The 18,981-nt window shown below is 34.5% G+C and overlaps 1 protein-coding gene across 1 annotated transcript; it reads left to right on the top strand.

Annotated features, from left to right (window-relative positions):
- Window positions 1-3,131: 3,131 nt before the first annotated feature.
- Window positions 3,132-8,215, top strand: LOC128547068 (transient receptor potential cation channel subfamily V member 3-like). The gene is made up of 3 exons (XM_053518773.1): window positions 3,132-3,270; window positions 4,087-5,088; window positions 5,276-8,215. Exons 2-3 carry the CDS (start codon window positions 4,177-4,179, stop codon window positions 6,743-6,745), a joined length of 2,382 nt encoding a protein of 793 aa, XP_053374748.1. The 5' UTR covers window positions 3,132-3,270; window positions 4,087-4,176; the 3' UTR covers window positions 6,746-8,215.
- Window positions 8,216-18,981: the final 10,766 nt, after the last annotated feature.

The raw sequence follows: 18,981 nt of genomic DNA, 5'->3' as shown, positions 1-18,981 counted from the left end.
TTGCATAATGATATATCATTTACAAACTGGCGACTTTTAAAATACATTTTAGAAATCTTACCTGAACGTATACATTTTTTTTTTTGCTTTCAAGTTAGCTTATACAATTCTAATTGTTTTCAAAACAAATGGAGACAAGGCAATTAAAGATAAACGCTTAGTGATCGAGGACAAAGAAGAAGTAGTGTTAAGTTACACTGTTTGCAAAATGTAAGATAAGAGGTATCAAACGACTCTGAAGGTCTGTGGACTATATATTTTTTCACAGATAAAATGAGGGTCATAGATAGTTTTCTTAGATACTTACGTTACCAGTTATATTCTAAAAAAGTGACTGGCGAAATAGTCTACATGTCGCCGTATACGGTAAACAAGAACCGCTTTTTGAATGTTTTTTTTTTTTTGTATTCCATACTGTCAAATCAGGAGAAAATGAGCAGTTTCAAACTTTCTCTGATAACAGTAGACTATATAACTTTCAAAACCTCACACCAAAGTCTATAACCACACACCGGGAATAAAACTATTCAGATTAAAATGTCTGTATGTGTTTCAATACAACCATCAGCTATAATTGTCCAAAATCTAGTCCTAAATTTTGTGACTTCTCAGTCGCGATCTATTTGCCAATTTTCAAATCGCAGATAATTCTCTGAAAGCGATAGCGTTAACCTCTGCACGATTTTACTCCAATTACACCGCAAAATTTGACAAAGTCCGAAAATAAATTCGAAAAAGATATCATACGTGCCGCTTTTTCACTATTTCATATTTCCTGAGGTTTCTGCCAAAACGACAACTCCACTTTAAGCTGACTCAACGAAAAGGCATGTATTCGCATCTGCAAGTCAGAACGTCATAATTTCAAGGTCAAATTTGGCACTGAAACAACAGTTCTTGAATTAAATATAATCTAAACAAGAGTGCCAGAATGTCACAATATACGCCCGTCACAGCAAATTTCTTTACACTAGCACCTGTATTTGCAAATGGAATTTTGATTTCGTGGTTGTTTTGTAATTGTTGTAATTTTTTTTAAGTCCATAAAAAACTCCTTAGCAGGTAGAGATACCTTAAAATACACCTTAAATTTGAAAGTAACATCTATGTTGTACCACAGAAAAGTGGTCTTGGTTTTTCCCTATGGCCAATTATCAAAAAGGTTACAATATAAGTTATTTATAGTAACAACTAAGGAAAATTAATCTTTTTTAAAAAAAATTGTAAGTCCACACAAAAATCCTTACCAGGTAGAGATAGGTCAAATACACCTCAAAATTGAATGTAACATGCATGATGTTCTACAGAAAAACGGTCTCGAATTTTCCCTACGACTAGTAATGAAAAAGTTACAATATAAGATATATATTTATTGTAACAACAAAGGGAAGTAATTCTAAAGAAGGGACCTGTGCATGACACTTCGTCTCATGATTGTGTACAGTTATGCCAAGTTACATCAAAATCCCTCCATACATGAAGAAGAAATGCTCCGGACAAAGTCATTCTTGTATCTGACCTTTGGCCTCTAAGTGTGACCTTGTCCTAAGACCTAGGGACCTGGTTCTTGCGCATGACACTCCGTCGCGTTGTGATGAACATTTTTGCCAAGTAATATCAAACTCCCTCCATGCATGAAGAAGAAATGCTCCGGACAAAGTTTTCATTCTTGTATCTTTTGAACTCTAAGTGTGACCTTGACCTTAGACCTAGGGACCTGGTTCTTCCACATGACACTCCGCCTCATGATGGTGAACAATTGTGCCAAGCTACATCAAAATCTCTCCATGTATGAAGAAGATATGCTCCAGACAAAGTCATTCTTGAATTTGACCTTTGACCTCTAAGTGTGACCTTGACCTTAGACCTAGGGACCTGGTTCTTGCGCATGACATTCCATCTCATGATGGTGAACAATTGTGCCAAGTTTCATCAAAATCCCTCCATGCATGAAGAAGATATGCTCCGGACAAAGTCTGTGGACGCCGCCCGCCCGACCCTCCGCCCGCCAGGGGCGTTCCCATAATACGTCCCGTTTTTCAAACGGGCGTATAAAAGAAGAATGCACTACAATCCCCAAATAGCTTCTTATTTGTGAGTGTGACCCTGATCAATTCGACACCCTGTCAACGACCAAATTCCGATACAATGTTATTTCCCATTATCGGCACAGTACACTGCCACCACTTGTAAATTAGGTTGAATTTCAGCCGAGCAAAAAAATGAACAATAATACAGAAATATTGATTTTACTTATTTTCCTGGCGTTAAAAATGGAATTATTTGGAACTGTTGTGAACACAGTCAAAGAGATTGATGAATCACTTAAAAGTAAACCTGAACGGATTCATTGTTTGTAGGTTATGATGAGAATTAGATTTCACCATGCGTTGCAAAATGTGTCGTCATTCTTTGCTATAGTCAAGTGATTTTCTAGGTGAAAAAGATGATAATTTGATAATATTTCTACGCGGAGGTTAATCCCGGAAATGAGCGACTTTTATGAATGTACTAATCATTAAACACTACGTAATTACGTCGTCAACGCGTCAACGTGTCCGCGTTAATTTTTTGTATAAGTTACGCAGAACTGTAATTGTTTTTCTGAAAGAAGAATGAAGAATGTTTCTTTCGTGTTGTTTTAATCATCATACAATTTCCCGCATCAATACAGGTATGAAGTTAAGATATTAATGTCTGTGGTGGATTTTCAACAGTTTCGCAGTTCAAACGTATGAAAATAAAACTGCCAATCTTGCTTGTTTTTTTTTTCACACAAAAAATTACGAAAACAAGAAAAAATAAGGAATTGAAATAAACTTTTAGACAATAACTTAGTTTTTCAAAGTAATATCAAATAACTATAGATTAGCCTCGACAGACTTGACATTAAGAAATGCAAGACTTTATAGTCGGCAGTTTTTACGTTATTTTAAATAACTATAAATTTAAATATATCAGATTATAGACAATTTTGTGTTTGTGCAGGAATGCATGCACACGTATATCGCCTTTAGCGTCTCTGTTACAAAAAAAAAAACAAAACAAAAAACAACTGTTGCACAATAAATTACCACATACATGTATTTATAACTATTATTATCATTTTTTGTCACATTCAAAAGAATTTACTTGTGTTTTTGGTTACTATTACTATGTTTACCATGTTAGCTGAAAATGTTATTTAGCGAGCAAACTGACCGAGGACATATTAATATTACATTTATCTGGACTCGATTTCATTTGAGGAGAAACAGCAGAAGTGCCAAGGTAGATATACATTCAGGAATTGATGAAACTATACATATAAACTATATAAAACCTTTAATATTGTTTAAACTGCATTTTATGACTTTACATTTCAAGTAAAACATCGATTAAATTTATCTGAAAGTGATATTTTCAACGCCATCTCCAAAAAGTAGAGTCTCAGAGATGCAACGCTAACATTTAGAGATAGCAGAAAAGATTTTCATACTTAGAAATAAATTACAGAATATTTGATTATTTTCTGGTCTTCAAATCTTACAATCTTGATAACGAGATAGTTATAACATTAATGAAAAAGAAGAGAACTCTTGCCTCATACAGGTATTTATCATGTACTTGTCAGGTACTTTGCATCTGCAGTATATTAAGTTATAGCGCATGGGTAGTTATTAATTGTGACAAAACGATTGCTGATACTTATTTTAGTTTACTTTCAAGACAAAAAAAAGATATCTTTTTTTCTGAGTATGAACTGCGTTTGTATAATTAAGACAAATGTTTCCACAAGCTTACTTACTGAAAGAGAATGGATTAATATATTGGTGTAATTATTTTCATTTCTAGTGCTGTGCCTTTAATATTTTCATAATAGTACATCAAGGGAAAATGTTTTAAGGCCTACCGCTCTTTGGCGTCGAAAATGCTAACATGCAAAACATATCCAAAATATTCCAACAGTTACTTGAATAAGATATTAGTTCATCGTAATGCTTAGCTGCGACGTATAATGTGACACGTGGACCAGTCTAGTAACCGATATTGATTTTATAAAACGTTCACTACGTGTAGAAAATTTATGTTTGCTTTTTTTTCCAGAGTACATTTTGAAGTTTTGCTTGAAGTATATGGAGGTAAACGATTTCTTAATTTGGTAAGAAAAAACGAGAACGTACGTTGATATCAGTCATGCCAGACAAACTTTCAAAGGCACGAAAATTATATGCTTGTTTAGAAAAAGTTGCTGATTCAAAGGACGACGATCAGACATATGACATCGTTAAGAAAAAATTCAAACGCTTTTTCAAAAAGAAAATCTCAGACGTCCTTTTCCAAACGCCTCTGCTTCATGGTCATATAACGGATGCTGACAGAGAGAAGAAGTCAACCGAAGAACCAAAAGAAGATGTGCCTATTAATGGAGAATCAGTGCTGCTTCGCGCTTTATTGATACCTACCCTTTCTTGTAGTGAAAAATTTACTTCTGTTGATTACATTATTAACAAGCTTATAGATCATGTCCCAGAAATGATTCTTCATAACAACAAGTATACGAACGAAATAACTGGTAAAGTGTACAGTAGTATTACTCCGCTGCACGTCGCAGTTTTGAAAGAAGACTCAAAGCTGCTTTACAGAGCAGGTCATATGTTAACAAAAAAAGGAGACAAACTTGAACATGTTATTGATAAAATAAATGGCATCGACGCAAATGAGGAAACATATCAGAATACGCTTATGATGGCGGGAACCCCTCTTGGAGTAGCAACACTTACATGCAATGTAGAAATTTTTTGTCTAATACTGTCGCATTTTCATTCGGAATTGACAATTGTAAATGAAAAAGGAGACAATATCGTTCATTCTTTGATTAAATGCACACATCGTAACCCAGATCCGTTGTACAAAGAGAAATCGAAATCTATGTTAAATTTTATTTTGAACATGAAATGGAGGGAGTGTATAAAAGGAAAACCTGGTGCTGCAAGGGAAGAAACACGTCTTTTACTTATGATGAAAAATGAAGAAAAACTCACACCTCTGCAGTTGGCTGCCAAACGAGAGCAGAATGAGCTGTTCGAAATAATCCTACAACATGAGGTATTCGGTTTTATTTGATATTCGAGCATTCGTATATAAAATGATACTTTATAACATAATATAAGTTGATATTGGTTTTTTGATGTGAAGTGGTGAATGGCATATTAAAAACAAATGAAACTAGTAATAATATTTAATAGTAGTAACCAGTTCCGTAATGAAGCAATATTAATCTTTGATATTTCAGGTTTACTGTCTGAAAGACTCAGTCGATTGTACACATAATGTTAAATATGACATCACAGAAGTTGAAACTCTCGCTTTAGAGGCTGAAGACAGCAATGACAAACACGAACATTTGCAAACCGGCCGTCATGAGTCTATTCTTGAGTACGTTGCGCTGCAGGACACAGAATCCGCTTTTAGATTTGCCGACTTTCTACCAGTCAGGAAAGTTATCAGAGCAAAATGGCAATATTACAGATATCTGTTTTACGGATGGTTTGCCTTTCATTTAGTTTTCATTAGTCTTTTAACTGTTGTAGCGTTAAGAAGGTCAAAACTGGTTTCAGCACCAGACAATAGCGCAAACTCTACGACAGACAAAGCTATTTTTAGATATATCGTGAATGAAGACATGTTTGTAACTACTGTTGGAGCATTTGGCGTGTTTCTTGGGTGTGTATTTATCATTTGGATGCTAGTCCGTTTTATAGCTATCCGCAGGTTTGAGGCAAAAGCTTCACCAAAGGTGCTCAGGAACTTTCTAATACGTTGGGCAATGCCGTATTCAAATTTAGCTTTCGAATTTTACTTCTTCTTACTTTCCATTTGTCTTATTTTGGATTTTTCATTAGCCTCGTCATCGGTAGACTGGTATGAAAATTATTTTCTTATAGTGGCAGTCATAGCAGGATGGTATCTAGTGTTGTTTTTTCTGCAATCATTGAAACCATTTAGTTTCTTCACAGTTTTGATACAAAAGGTTATATTGGATCTGATGAGGTTTTCTTTCGTCATGTCCATTTTCCTTGTTGCATTCTCTACAGCCATGTCAATGATTATGCAAGGGGCAGACACTACAGATGATGACTTTGAACATTTCGGAAAATCAGTAGTTAAAATGCTCACTGTCTTGTTAGGTATTGGTGAAATGGATATATTCTTTCAAGCAAGACAGCCAATTCTTGCTTTACTTGTGTTTGTTCTATTTGTACTTCTGACAACGATCTTGCTCCTTAATGCATTAATTGCCCTCATGTCAAATTCGTGCACGGATTTGATGAGAAGTCAAGGTGGAGCTGTTGGTTCAAAAATGCATAGCCGTCTTCAAAAGTTGTCAGTTATTCTTTTCCTAGAAAGCTATTTACCAAGATGTTGCTGTAAAGAAGTTGGCGAGAAAAAAGACAAATACAGGTATACAGAAGGACGATGGAGACCAAGACGAATATTAACTAATGTTTACAGTAAGACAGAAAATGTGACATTCTTTTCTCGGACCTCACCTGCATCTCTTTGGCGACAGTGGTTTAGAAAAAACAAAATGAATAAAACGGAGAAAACTTTAGAAATTTCACAACATGAAAGACAAATATGTGATAAATGGGGGCAAGTAGACATTGTTCATATTGAAACTGAAGTAGTTAGACATAATGAGGCCGAGGGTAATACTCGCAAATTAAATGTTTGCCAAAAGTGTGCAAAACGTTTCAGATGAATAGTAAGGTCTGCCAAGTTAACCACACTAGTTAAAAGTGATATTTGGAAACGAAATAGTTTTTTAATTGCCTTGATATGTGTTTTAGATAGGTAAATCCGTTTTAAAAGAAGGTTAAAATGAAATCTTGTGTAGTTGCGTTACAAATGTAATGTCACGTTAACAGAGTTTCTAGATTCGAACAGGCTCGACTTAAGAATATTTACATTCACTGCACACTTTTTATAGAAAGAAAATAACGTTTATTTAAGTATAAACACCTTTGATGCAGTAATAACAAGTGCGACACTTTCCGCGGGATTTCACTTGTAATTTGACGTTGTTCACGCAGAACATATAGACAATGGCGTCGTTCGAAAAAATGTATTAGAAATCGACAATCAAAGCGGAACATTTGATAAAAGCTAAAACTTTCACAGCAAAGATTAAAACTGAACCGACACGACTGCAATTTTTGCCGATTTTGAGATATTTTGAATTGAAATCAGGAACTGTATTTTTAATCGAAAGGCAGATTGCAGTTTAACGTGGGCGAGTTTTTTAAAACTGTTTTCTCTATTTATTATAAAGATCGGTAGTCCAATTATTATTGTACATTTTTGGGGAAGAAACATCATGTTTTTTTCATTGAATGACTTAGAAATGTAAGTATAAGGATACAATGGAACTTTTTGCGCGTTTATATGGGTATAAACAACATTGAGACTTTTAGCAAATCATCAAAGAAGTATTTGCCAGAAGTGCCAATATGGTTCATACCCGTAATTACGTACGAAATTAAAATCCAGTCTTTAAATAAACATCATTCCATATTAAGTAATGTTGATTTCAAGTGTGTCGGGTAACACAATTAGTGAACAAGCTTCGCGGCTATGATATGATTATCTTTGATATAAATGTAATTATATTTCATACCAAGGGAATTTAACCAGTTTTCATTGTCCACAGTGACGGTATTCTTTATTATCAGTCAAGTCGACGCAGTAAAATTAAGATTGAAAACTGTCTTTTTTGCAGTTCTTTGCAGTTCACTTGAAATTAACTGTAAATAATATAGTGTACATTTGATATTTGTTGTGTTATTACTTATATGTCCTTTCTGTATAACATGTTTTTCATACCTTTGTGACAAAGACTTCCTGTCTCCAATTTCATGTGTTCTAATAAATGCTTATTTTATAACTGATTCCTTCCCTTTTTATTTTGTAAAACGAGTCGGGCCTTCAACGCGAACATCTAAAGTACTTCAAGGGTTCATCGTAAATGCTTATTTTCGGAACAAATTTAAATCTAGAGGAAGATACATTTAGCTGGTGTTTCGTATTCTAAATTTTATATTTAATATGTAACTTTTGAAGATATTAAACAATAATTATGGGTTCATAACATAATTATTAGTAAGTCCATTATATATTGTTTGTTATCCGGGAAGTCAATTTGAAAAAATACACAATAAGAAATATTGTTAGCAAATATTGGTCAGTGATAACAATTGTCTTGATCAAAATGGCTAACTTCCTAGTTTACCTGTGTGAGTGTTTTAACACATGTATTTTACACTATATCTATACCCGGACAATTTGTTGGCCTAATCATTGTTTTTGCAAAGAGAAAATCAATGATACGATGAAGAAAAATAAACAATCTGCTTTCTGAGTATTTATTGATTTTCTTTGAAACCATGCACGAAATAATAAGAAAGTTTGTTTGTATTACATACAAAATAAAACTACCCAATAAAGCTACAGTCACACATACGGATATGTCCGTGCGTTGAAGTACGGTACGGATAGGATTAGTCTGTGGGTGTATAACTACGGAGCAGTACGTTTTAGTACGGGAAATATGGTGAGAAACAGGAAAAACATACAAAACAATACAGGACGCGAATAACTACGGATAGGTACGAGGTATTACGTTGAATTACGTTTTACTGCGCCTTGCAACTTGCCCAGCGCACGGACGGATCTGCGGTTAACTACGTTGAACTATGCTTAAGTACGAAGAGTCTCGGATAACTACGTTCGGCTACGGCGAGGTACGTAACAGCACGGACAACTACGTTTAAGTACGTTTAACTACGGATGAATAAGTTTCAGCCAAGTTTGACTAAAGTCACGCTCAAATGGCTACGGTTCGCTCAAACTTTTGTGCATGTTCAAAAGTTGGAGAAACTTGCAAGTTTGGAATAAGTTTTGAATACGTTTTGACCACGTTTTGGTACGGATTAATACGAATGACTACTCTGAGGTACGACTCAGGTACGGATCGATACGGATTACTACGTTTATGTCCGTAGCTAGACGTAGCTATCCGCGCCGTATGTATGACTGGGGTATAAACGTGCATACTACATGTTACAATTTTAGCTACGCCACTTGTAAATATGTTGCACCTCTGTTGCTCACACGGTGAAAGATATTTAGATATTACATTTAAACAGAACTAAATAAATAAACCTCTATGTGTTCGAGCACTAATCTCAACAATGACAGAAATGTGCAGTTACATAAAAGAAGAAATAAAAGGATGATCTGGAAGGTTTAAGGTAATGAAACAAAAGAAAAATGTGTTTTTACTACGAAAAGGGTGACGCAAATAACATTCATCGTGTAATTTTGATTGTTTTCATATACACCTTAATTACGGAGTGAATCAGTTCGATACTTACGTTGCATTGCTATAACGGATTATCACGTTTATGAACTCGAAATAAATCATTCAACTTGAAACTGATGCCCGCCCGCTTAGCTCAGTAGGTAAAGGCGTTGGTCTACGGATCTCGGGGTCGCGAGTTCAATTCTCGGGCGGGGCGTATGTTCTCCATGACTATTTGATAAACGACATTGTGTCTGAAATCATTAGTCCTCCACCTTTGATTCATGTGGGGAAGTTGGCAGTTACTTGCGGAGAACAGGTTTGTACTGGTACAGAATCCAGGAATACTGGTTAAGTTAACTGCCCGCTGTTACATGACTGAAATACTGTTGAAAAACGGCGTTAAACCTTAAACAAACAAACAAATCAACTTGAAACTGAACAGAAGATATTTTACAATTTAGATATAAAGCTTTGGGGGAAAATATGATGAAAAACGTAAAATCCAATCATGAACATTCTTGTCGACATGTTCGCACCACTAAAGTTCATCAAGTTTCATCAAATTACGGCGGTGAAAAGTTTAAGTAACATCTAGGAAATTATAGACCAGACTATACTGATGGTATGTGAAACTACGCTTCTTCATGTATTCAAACAGGAGAATAGGCGTTTCAGCGACGGACAGAAGAGACACTGGTGGACAGGAAAAGTGCAAGGAGCTGTACACAGTATAGACTATTTATAAATGGAGAAATATGATTTTTAAAAAACATGTACGTAAATATTATGAATGATGTATGAGTATGATATCAAGTGTTGCCATCTCCTTTTTGTTTTCATCTAACACATTTACAACAGAACAAAAATGTTACGAAATATACTTAAAGAATGAATGTAGGCTTTATATACACAAGACGTTTTCCAGTATGCCGCCACTGCAGTCTTAAATGACAGGGATTTGTCCGTCTGCTGTATGGGGGACATGTAGGGGTTTGGTGACAGTTGTCCCATAAAATGTTATGTCTGATTGAAAAATGTTAATCAAGGCCAAAATGATATAATCAGCGATAGTTACATTTTGTATCTTGCAGAAAAACATCACAAAGACACTGGCGCATTTTGTGCTCAGGGGGTGGAAACTGTAAATGAGACCTCTCTTTCTGCTATGGAAAACCCTTTTATTTGGTTCACGAGAAGAGCCAATGGGCCTGCATCTTCTGTTGCCTGTTCATTTTTTAATTCATTCGTTTGATCAACGATTAAATGTATTTGATGTGACTGTTGTACTGAAACATCCTTGTGGAATAAGATTGCAAATAACCTGTTCTAGTTTAATGTAAAACAAATTGCAACATCAGTTTCGTAAGACAACATGTAAATGTTACAACATTTACTTCGCTTTTTAATATTTTACTCAGTGTTACCAAGGTGTCCCATGTTTTAACATATGCCCACAGGTTGTTGCAGTACAGTACAAATTCGTGATATATACATTTTTATAAACAGCTGTAGGATAATCGTCGGCTTATGGCTCATGCTGGCAATAAATGACGGAGGAGAAAGATAAATGAATGTCCAGAGAGCACCAAGGTCATTTAGCGATGCTCCTTTTCATATTAACACATTATTAAAGACAATGGTCACATGTTTAGTCAAACATATAACTATGAGTTCCAAATACTGACTGACATGAAATACTATATGCAGAAGCTAAATCACAGTAATACCAAGCGTCAAATTATGTGTTGTTTCCAATCAGAATTTTAAGGAATGTCTAAATGAGCCGTGTCCTGAGAAAACCCAGCATAGTGGCTTTGCGACCAGCATGGATCCAGACAGCCTGCACATCCGCTGTTCGCTTTCAAAGCCTATTGCAATTAGAGAAACCGTTAGCGAACAGTATGGATCCTGACCATACTGCGTGGATGCGCAGGCTGGTCTGGATCCATGCTGGTCGAAAAGCCATTATGTTGGTTTTCTCATGGCACGGCTCAAATGGGAATAGTCTAAGCTTCTTATGTCTACAAAGGTATGTGCCCTGTTACAAAATATTGTTGTATTTATGTAATTCTCCATCAAGTATAGATTGATCATTCACTTGAATGCCGACTACATTTTATCGAAATATATTTCACCGAGTGAACAACAGATGTAATAGATCTGTAGCGGCCCAGCGACGATTTTTGGGTATTCGTTGCTGAGTGAATAAGGCCGCTACTTCGAATCACGTGGCAATCAACGCTGTAGGTTCGAAATGTTGGTTACGGTGTAGAATTCTTTCATGTGAAGAAGGTATCTATCATACCTTATATGAAAAACGAATAAAGTTTCCTATCATAATAATTATCATAACTGAATGTAACTGTGATATTTGTGATACTAGAAACGAACATTAATTTAGTTTTTAGTCAGGGACTTCTTTGATAGACAATTATATGTAACTTTTGTATAGATTATCATTTATGCCAGTAACAGTTGTCTTTCTTGGGCCAAAGTTCCATTAGTCTTTCGCATTTAATACAACCAATATTTTGTACCTTCATAATTTTCACAAGGACCCCATTGGAAATAAGTACAAATACTTTATACTATATATGTCTCTATATTTATATATGTAAAAGGGTTAGTTTTTTTTTTAACAGATAACCTGTAGCTATTTCTGTGATACAATTGAATGTTTGCTTGTATTGGAGTTGTTTTTAACGTGATATTTGTAATGTTTGTAATCATGACATACATATTCACGAATAAATCTATCTATCTATATATTAATCCTTGTTTTTGAGTGATTGTAACAAATATTTCACTATTTTAGTAATAGCGTCACAATTCTCTTCATTGCATTGATTTTACACTTCTATGTTTTCATTTTGTATGCACTTATAACAAGTTGTATAACATACATAAATGTTGTTATTGACTTTTGTTTTGTCCTAGTGCTAACTGAGCACCTGTCTAACGTTACTAAGGTATGATATATCAGTAAGGCAGCGAACGTATATAAAAATGACATTATTTCAAAATCTGCTGACCGGCTACAGGTTTACTCAGTTCTTTGTTTTGTCGTTGTAAACTGGAAGCTGTACACTTTTAAAGTGAATTTTAAGTTTCAGAGCAACAAAATTCAGAGAAACCAAAACAGTAAACATTATTTCATTCTGAATTTTCTCGTTATTTCTTTCCAGCAGATAGACACTACATCTACTGCTCGAGGCGTTGAATTCTTCATGTGAGGAAGCCATCCAGATGGCTTACGGAAGATCGGCGGTTCTAGCCAGGTGCCCACCTGTGACGAAATAAAGCATGACCTAAAATTGTTTCGGTGCGACGGAAACCCAACAAAAACAAAATCAATCTGCGTGATAATGCGTTCCATACTATTTCCGAGTCATCATTATTTATGGAACGCTTGTTATCTTTGTTTGCATTCTATTCTGGTTTCATTCTATATTTAGATGTGCCGGATAGCCAATTTTGATGACAGTACCAAATTATCAATCAGCCTACTGTTGACTACTGCGAAAACCATCTATATTGAATGCCTTATGTATACTGCAACAGAAAGATGGTAGTTGTTGAAGACAATGACAAATCAATTAAAATAAAACTAAACAAATAGAAAAATAACGTTTGTCATTCCATATTATTTATTAAACGAGTTCAATAAAAAATAGAAAGCGATAATGTATCATTTATATTCGTCTCGTTTTAGAATTCAATTTAAAAAGTAACATTCTTTTAATCACGTGTTAACCTTTCTTGCTGAAACATCCGAATTTCTTCTTCCTGTACCTCTTTTACAAAAATTCAACTCGACAAAGTATTTTATACTTAAAACGACGTCAAAATCAAAATTTTGTTGCACTAGTCTAGTGTTATGTCAGAAATATGACAATCCCTGACGTCATTGTAATTTGATAAAATCTATAACTGATAAATCGTTGGTTATCGGAAAGTCACCGCATTTTTTTAGAAAATCTCTTTTTATAACATTAATGTTGATTGTTACATTAATAATCTTTAAATAAGTGCGAAGAGTGCGCAACATCTTTTATGTTTCTTTATCATTGACGTTATAGTTTTCGAAAATTGTGAAACGTATCCGGCTGATACGTGAGAAACGTATAATGTTCCACATTGAAACTTTGTATGCCAAACACCTCATTTTTTGTCGTTTCAATTTCATAAATAGTTTACTTTCATCGATGTATAGTAATCAATAGTTCGTTCACCACAACAATTTTGTTAATTGAATTTCCGTATACATGAACTGGCAAACAATATTATTGTTATTAATAATTGCTCTAAACAAACATTGAAACATTAGTAGACCTAATATACTAGTAACATAAACTAAATTATCATCAATATGATCTTTGAAGGACAATTACAATTACTCCTGTAAAGAAAAACAACTGTTATAGACATCTAAGGAAGCTAATAAACTCATAATGGTATCAATCTTCAAAGAGGAAAGAAGAAACTTTAATTTATTAGATACAAAGTGTTTTTGAAATTGAAAACAGGTATTAGAAACAGATACTGTAATAATACCTTCCTCGTTTCTAAAATATATCTATTCATTTACAGTGAAACCAACTAAAGGACAAAGATGTTTAATTATTGGCCTATACATAAAAAATGAAGCGAATAACAAACAAAGCAAAACAATCTGCAGTAATATAGACCTAAACGTCAAATGGAGCGAATACTAAACAAGAATAGAAAGACCTACAGTAATACTGGCCTAAACATCAAATGGAGTGAATACCAAACAAGAATAACAAGACCTAAAGTAACATTGGCCTAAAACAAATGGAGTGAATACTAAACAAGAATAAAATGACCTACAGTAATATTGGCCAAAACATCAAATGGAGTGAATACTAAAAAGGAATAAAAAGACCTACAGTAATATTGGCCTAAACATCAAATGGAGTGAATACTAAACAAGAATATTAAAAAGACCTACAATAATATTGGCCTAAACATCAAATGGAGTGAATACTAAGAATAAAAAGGCCTACAGTAACATTGGTCTTTACATCTAATGGAATGAATACCAAACAAGAATAACAGGACCTTCAGTATTTTGTTTGTGTGTTCTGGGTATTTCAGTCATGTAACGACGGGCAGTTAACCTAACCAGTGTTCCTGGATTCTGTACCAGTACAAACCTGTTCTCCGCAAGTAACTGCCAACTTCCCCCACATGATTTATCAGAGGACCTTCAGTAACATTGGCCTAAACATCAAATGGAGTGAATACCAAACACGAATAAAAGGACTTACAGTAACATTGGCCTAAACATCAAATGGAGTGAATACCAAACACGAATAAAAGGACTTACAGTAACATTGGCCTAAACATCAAATGGAGTGAATGCCAAATACGAATAAAAGGACTTACAGTAACATTGGCCTAAACATCAAATGGAGTGAATACCAAACACGAATAAAAGGATTACAGTAAGATTGGCCAAAACATCAAATGGAAAGAATAAAAGAACCTACAGTAATATTGGACTAAACGCGAAATGGAGTGAGTGAAAATGATTATTATTCTTACTGGGTAAGATTAATGATAGAAAAAAATAACAATCATGGACAGTTGAAGATTCGTTTATAAAATATTATTAGCAACCGTAAGAGAACTGATTTTTGAATGTTACTTAAGTGGAAACACTGCAAAAAAGGGTCAATATACGGGAGTGTACGGTCCCGTATATTTCGAAAATACGGGAGTATACGGGATGTATATTACAAATATACGGACCTAATATACGATCCCGTATTCGGAACATCTAGTATACGGGAAGTCCGTATATTTGTCATGCATATACGGGATCCCGTATACGCCGAATATACATAAATGTATATTTCCCGTATATATACAATATACGAACTTTAAAAAAAAATCCCTAGAAATGGTGTTTATTCGTGTCCTGATTTAACATAAGTTTCATTTTCATGTATTCGAAGGGTCTTGAGAATTTTTTCCCGTATACTTTCCGTATTTTAGAATATACGGAACACGTATACGAGCCTGTATATTCCAAATATACGTAGTATACGGATCCCGTATTTTTGTCATATACGGACTGTGATTGCATCTAATATACGGAGCATATACGGACTTGTATTTTCTAATATACGGGCTTCGGATTTTTTCCGTATACGCATGATATACGTAGTATACGGATCCCGTATTTTTGTCATATACGAACTGTGATTGCATCTAATATACGGGGCATATACGGACTTGTATTTTCTAATATACGGGCTTCGGATTTTTTCCGTATACGCATGATATACTAAGTATACGGATCCCGTACTTTTGTCATATACGGGGCATATACGAAACTGTACTTTTTGATATACGGGCTACGGACTAGTCCCGTATATGCATGGTATACGCAATATACGGATCCCGTACTTGTGTCATATACGGGGAAAATACGAAACTGTATTTTTTACTCTACGGGCTACGGACTAGTCCCGTATATGCATGGTATACGCAATATACGGATCCCGTACTTGTGTCATATACGGAATGTATTTGCATCTGATATATGGGGATATACAAACCTGTAGTTTTTGATATACGGGCCAGGTTTTTCCCCGTTTATGCAAGATATTCAGAGTATACAGATTCCATATTTGTGTCACATTTAGACTGAATTTGGTTTTCGTATTCGGGAAATTCACGGACCAGTATTTCTATATATAAATTATTTAAATCCCGTATTTCTGGCATATACGGGAAATATACGGAGTTGTACACCAAGCATATACGGGACATATACGTGCCGTATTTTCGAAATATACAAATTATTTAAATCCCGTATTTCCGGCATATACGGGAAATATACGGAGTTGTATACGAAGAATATACGGGAAATTTAATCCCCGTATTTTCGAAATATACAAACTATACATATCCCGTACATCCAGAATATACGGGAAATATACGGGGTTGTATATGAAACATATACGGGACATATACGTCCCGTATTTTCGAAATATACAAATTATTTAAATCCCGTAATTCCTGCATATACGGGAAATATACGTAGTTGTATATAAAGAATATACGGGAAATTTAATCCCTGTATTTTCGAAATATACAAACTATACATATCCCGTATATCCAGAATATACGGGAAATATATGGGGTTGTATATGAAACATATACGGGAAATATACGTCCCGTATTTTCGTAATATACGGATTTATGTATTCCCGTACACCAGACATATACGGGAATATACGGTGTTGTATACGATCAGAATAACCCTTTTTAGAATTTCCCGTATTTCAGTAATATACGGGGTATCGTATACTAAGAATTCCGTATTTCATAGTATACGGAAATCCGTATTTTATTAGTATACGGGCTTTTAAATATACAAGCCCCGTACACGCCCGTATTTTAGTTTTCCCGTATTTCTTCCCGTATACAAGTAATATACGGGATCCCGTACACTCCCGTATATTAACTCTTTTTTCGCAGTGAAAAGCGATCAAATACAAAATAACGAAAACAAAAAATTAACAGATACGTCGTCATTGATCAAGATAGATACAAACAAAATTAACTAAGGAATAAGTAAACACGTGTTCTGCACTTACAGTAACAGGGCAATCTGGGTGATCTCTACGATGTGAAAATTTCGTATGTTAAGTCATTTTGACAATGTAAATAAAAACCCTTCACGAATAACAAACATTACTAATACAAAATAGATTATTTTGAATGACCAGAACACATTTGTGGAGCGAAATTAAAAGTAACTTTGAAACTAAATCTTTTCTTGACGGATAGACAGCTCGTGGAAATTTTACAATCATTTGTTGAGAGAATTATTTTAATTTACGATGATCAAGTCCAATTAAACATACACATTTATTGTCCAAGACATTAGAACATGTCTGCTCTGTAGTTGAGGTGCATTTTCTTGCGTGGCTTCAGCAGTGTATCATAATCTATCACCGGAGCTACAAATACCAACTACAGTTACGAGAACAAGTCACTGCAAGAGAAACATCGATCCCTCGGTAAGACCGGCCTTGCAGGTACCAGCCATCATTTACTTGGAATATACATACTAAGCGTATATTTTTCAAACCACAAACATGAAAATGTTTACTTTATATGTACAAATATATGTATAGGTCTTTGAAATAGAACTCTATTGTATTTTTTCATCCGTTATTTGGCGATAGGGCAAAAAATACAAGCTGCAATTACTATTAAAGTCAGCAAAACTGGCAAAACTAATGCAACTGTAAATAAAGGGAAGCATAATCTTGCCAAGAAAAGTAAATTTGCTCTTAAGAAAGGCTTTACTCTAAAATCAATGGCTGTCAAGCACATCTAGAGTGCTAGTTTTATGTAATTTCACACAGTTTTAGGCAATGGAGAGCCTAAATAATATTTTAGAATAATTGTTTGCCATTAAGAATGCATGTCAACTATTTTTGCATGAAAAAAATACTTAGTCTAGCTCAAACTGCCTAACTGAAGGAGTTAAAAGTTGAAATATAAGTATTTTAAAGCAAATAAAGGGAGATAATTCACTTCTGACATGTACCACTTTTTAATGCTGATAATTCCTTGGCTCAATTTAAGCATTTTTCTGAAAAACTGACTAAAGACAACACTCAAAAAAGGTATAAATTTTTAATCTTTACACTCTACAGTCAATCCGAGGCCTCTGTTTCAATAACATCATTTGATCGTTTGCACTTATTTACATTTTATGTTTATACCCATCGGAAACAAATGTACAACAATATGTCGTGTTTGTATGATTTATAAACACGAATTACTGGCTAGTTGTTGGTGGGAAACAGTATCGCTGGTCTCAAAATATTGTAGAACAATGCTGTGTTCCTTAGGTATTCTCTTTGAAGAGTAAATGTTTGAAAAAGCTTCAGTGTCAATAAACTAATTAACACTAATTGGAGAGTTTGATACTGGTAAATATAGATCCAGCTGGAAATACCTTGTAAATATTTTTTATAGATATTCTGGTTATATTTCATCACTTAAGGAAGTCGTATACCGTGCCAGGAGAACAGTTTCAAATTTGTCTTTGTTCCATTGCTGCCCCAGATGTAAGAAACAATTAAGAAACAATTAATATGAAGACACGGTGTCTTAACAATATACAGTCAACCCTGTCTATAAAGACCACCCTTGGGAGAGCCAAAATGTGGCCTTTATTTGGAGGTGGTATTTATTCATAGGTTAAAAAGCACTGTAAATGTTAAAATCGGAAACCAAACATGTGGTCTTTAGACCCAGGTGGTCTCTGCTCAGAGGTGGTCTTTCACATAGGTTTGACTGTACTGAGAAATTGATTTCTAAGTCCTTCATATTACCATAACTGGTTTTATAAACGTGACATTTATTTATGGGTTTTTTATTGTAATAGACGAATTTTGAGATATTTGTTAAACTAGTTATTGCAAATGGCGACAATTCTTGCCTCAGATAAACATTATTTTTTATTCTATCTTCAGGTATCAATATTGCATTTATCGTTTAGGTTATGGTCAAGGCGTTGCGGAAAAGAAATGAAAATGTGTTTGTTAAAGAGGAAGTTATTTTGCAAACATGATAATCATCTG

This window comes from Mercenaria mercenaria, chromosome 11 (genome assembly GCF_021730395.1).
Source record: "Mercenaria mercenaria strain notata chromosome 11, MADL_Memer_1, whole genome shotgun sequence".
NCBI classification, from domain to species: domain Eukaryota; kingdom Metazoa; phylum Mollusca; class Bivalvia; order Venerida; family Veneridae; genus Mercenaria; species Mercenaria mercenaria.
This window is presented reverse-complemented; position numbering and strand designations above follow the sequence as displayed.

Coding starts and splice junctions, on each gene's coding strand:
- LOC128547068 (XM_053518773.1), top strand. CDS start 4,177: ATGCCAGACAAACTTTCAAAGGCACGAAAATTATATGCTTGTTTAGAA. Junction 5,089..5,275: donor AAATAATCCTACAACATGAG/GTATTCGGTTTT, acceptor TTGATATTTCAG/GTTTACTGTCTGAAAGACTC.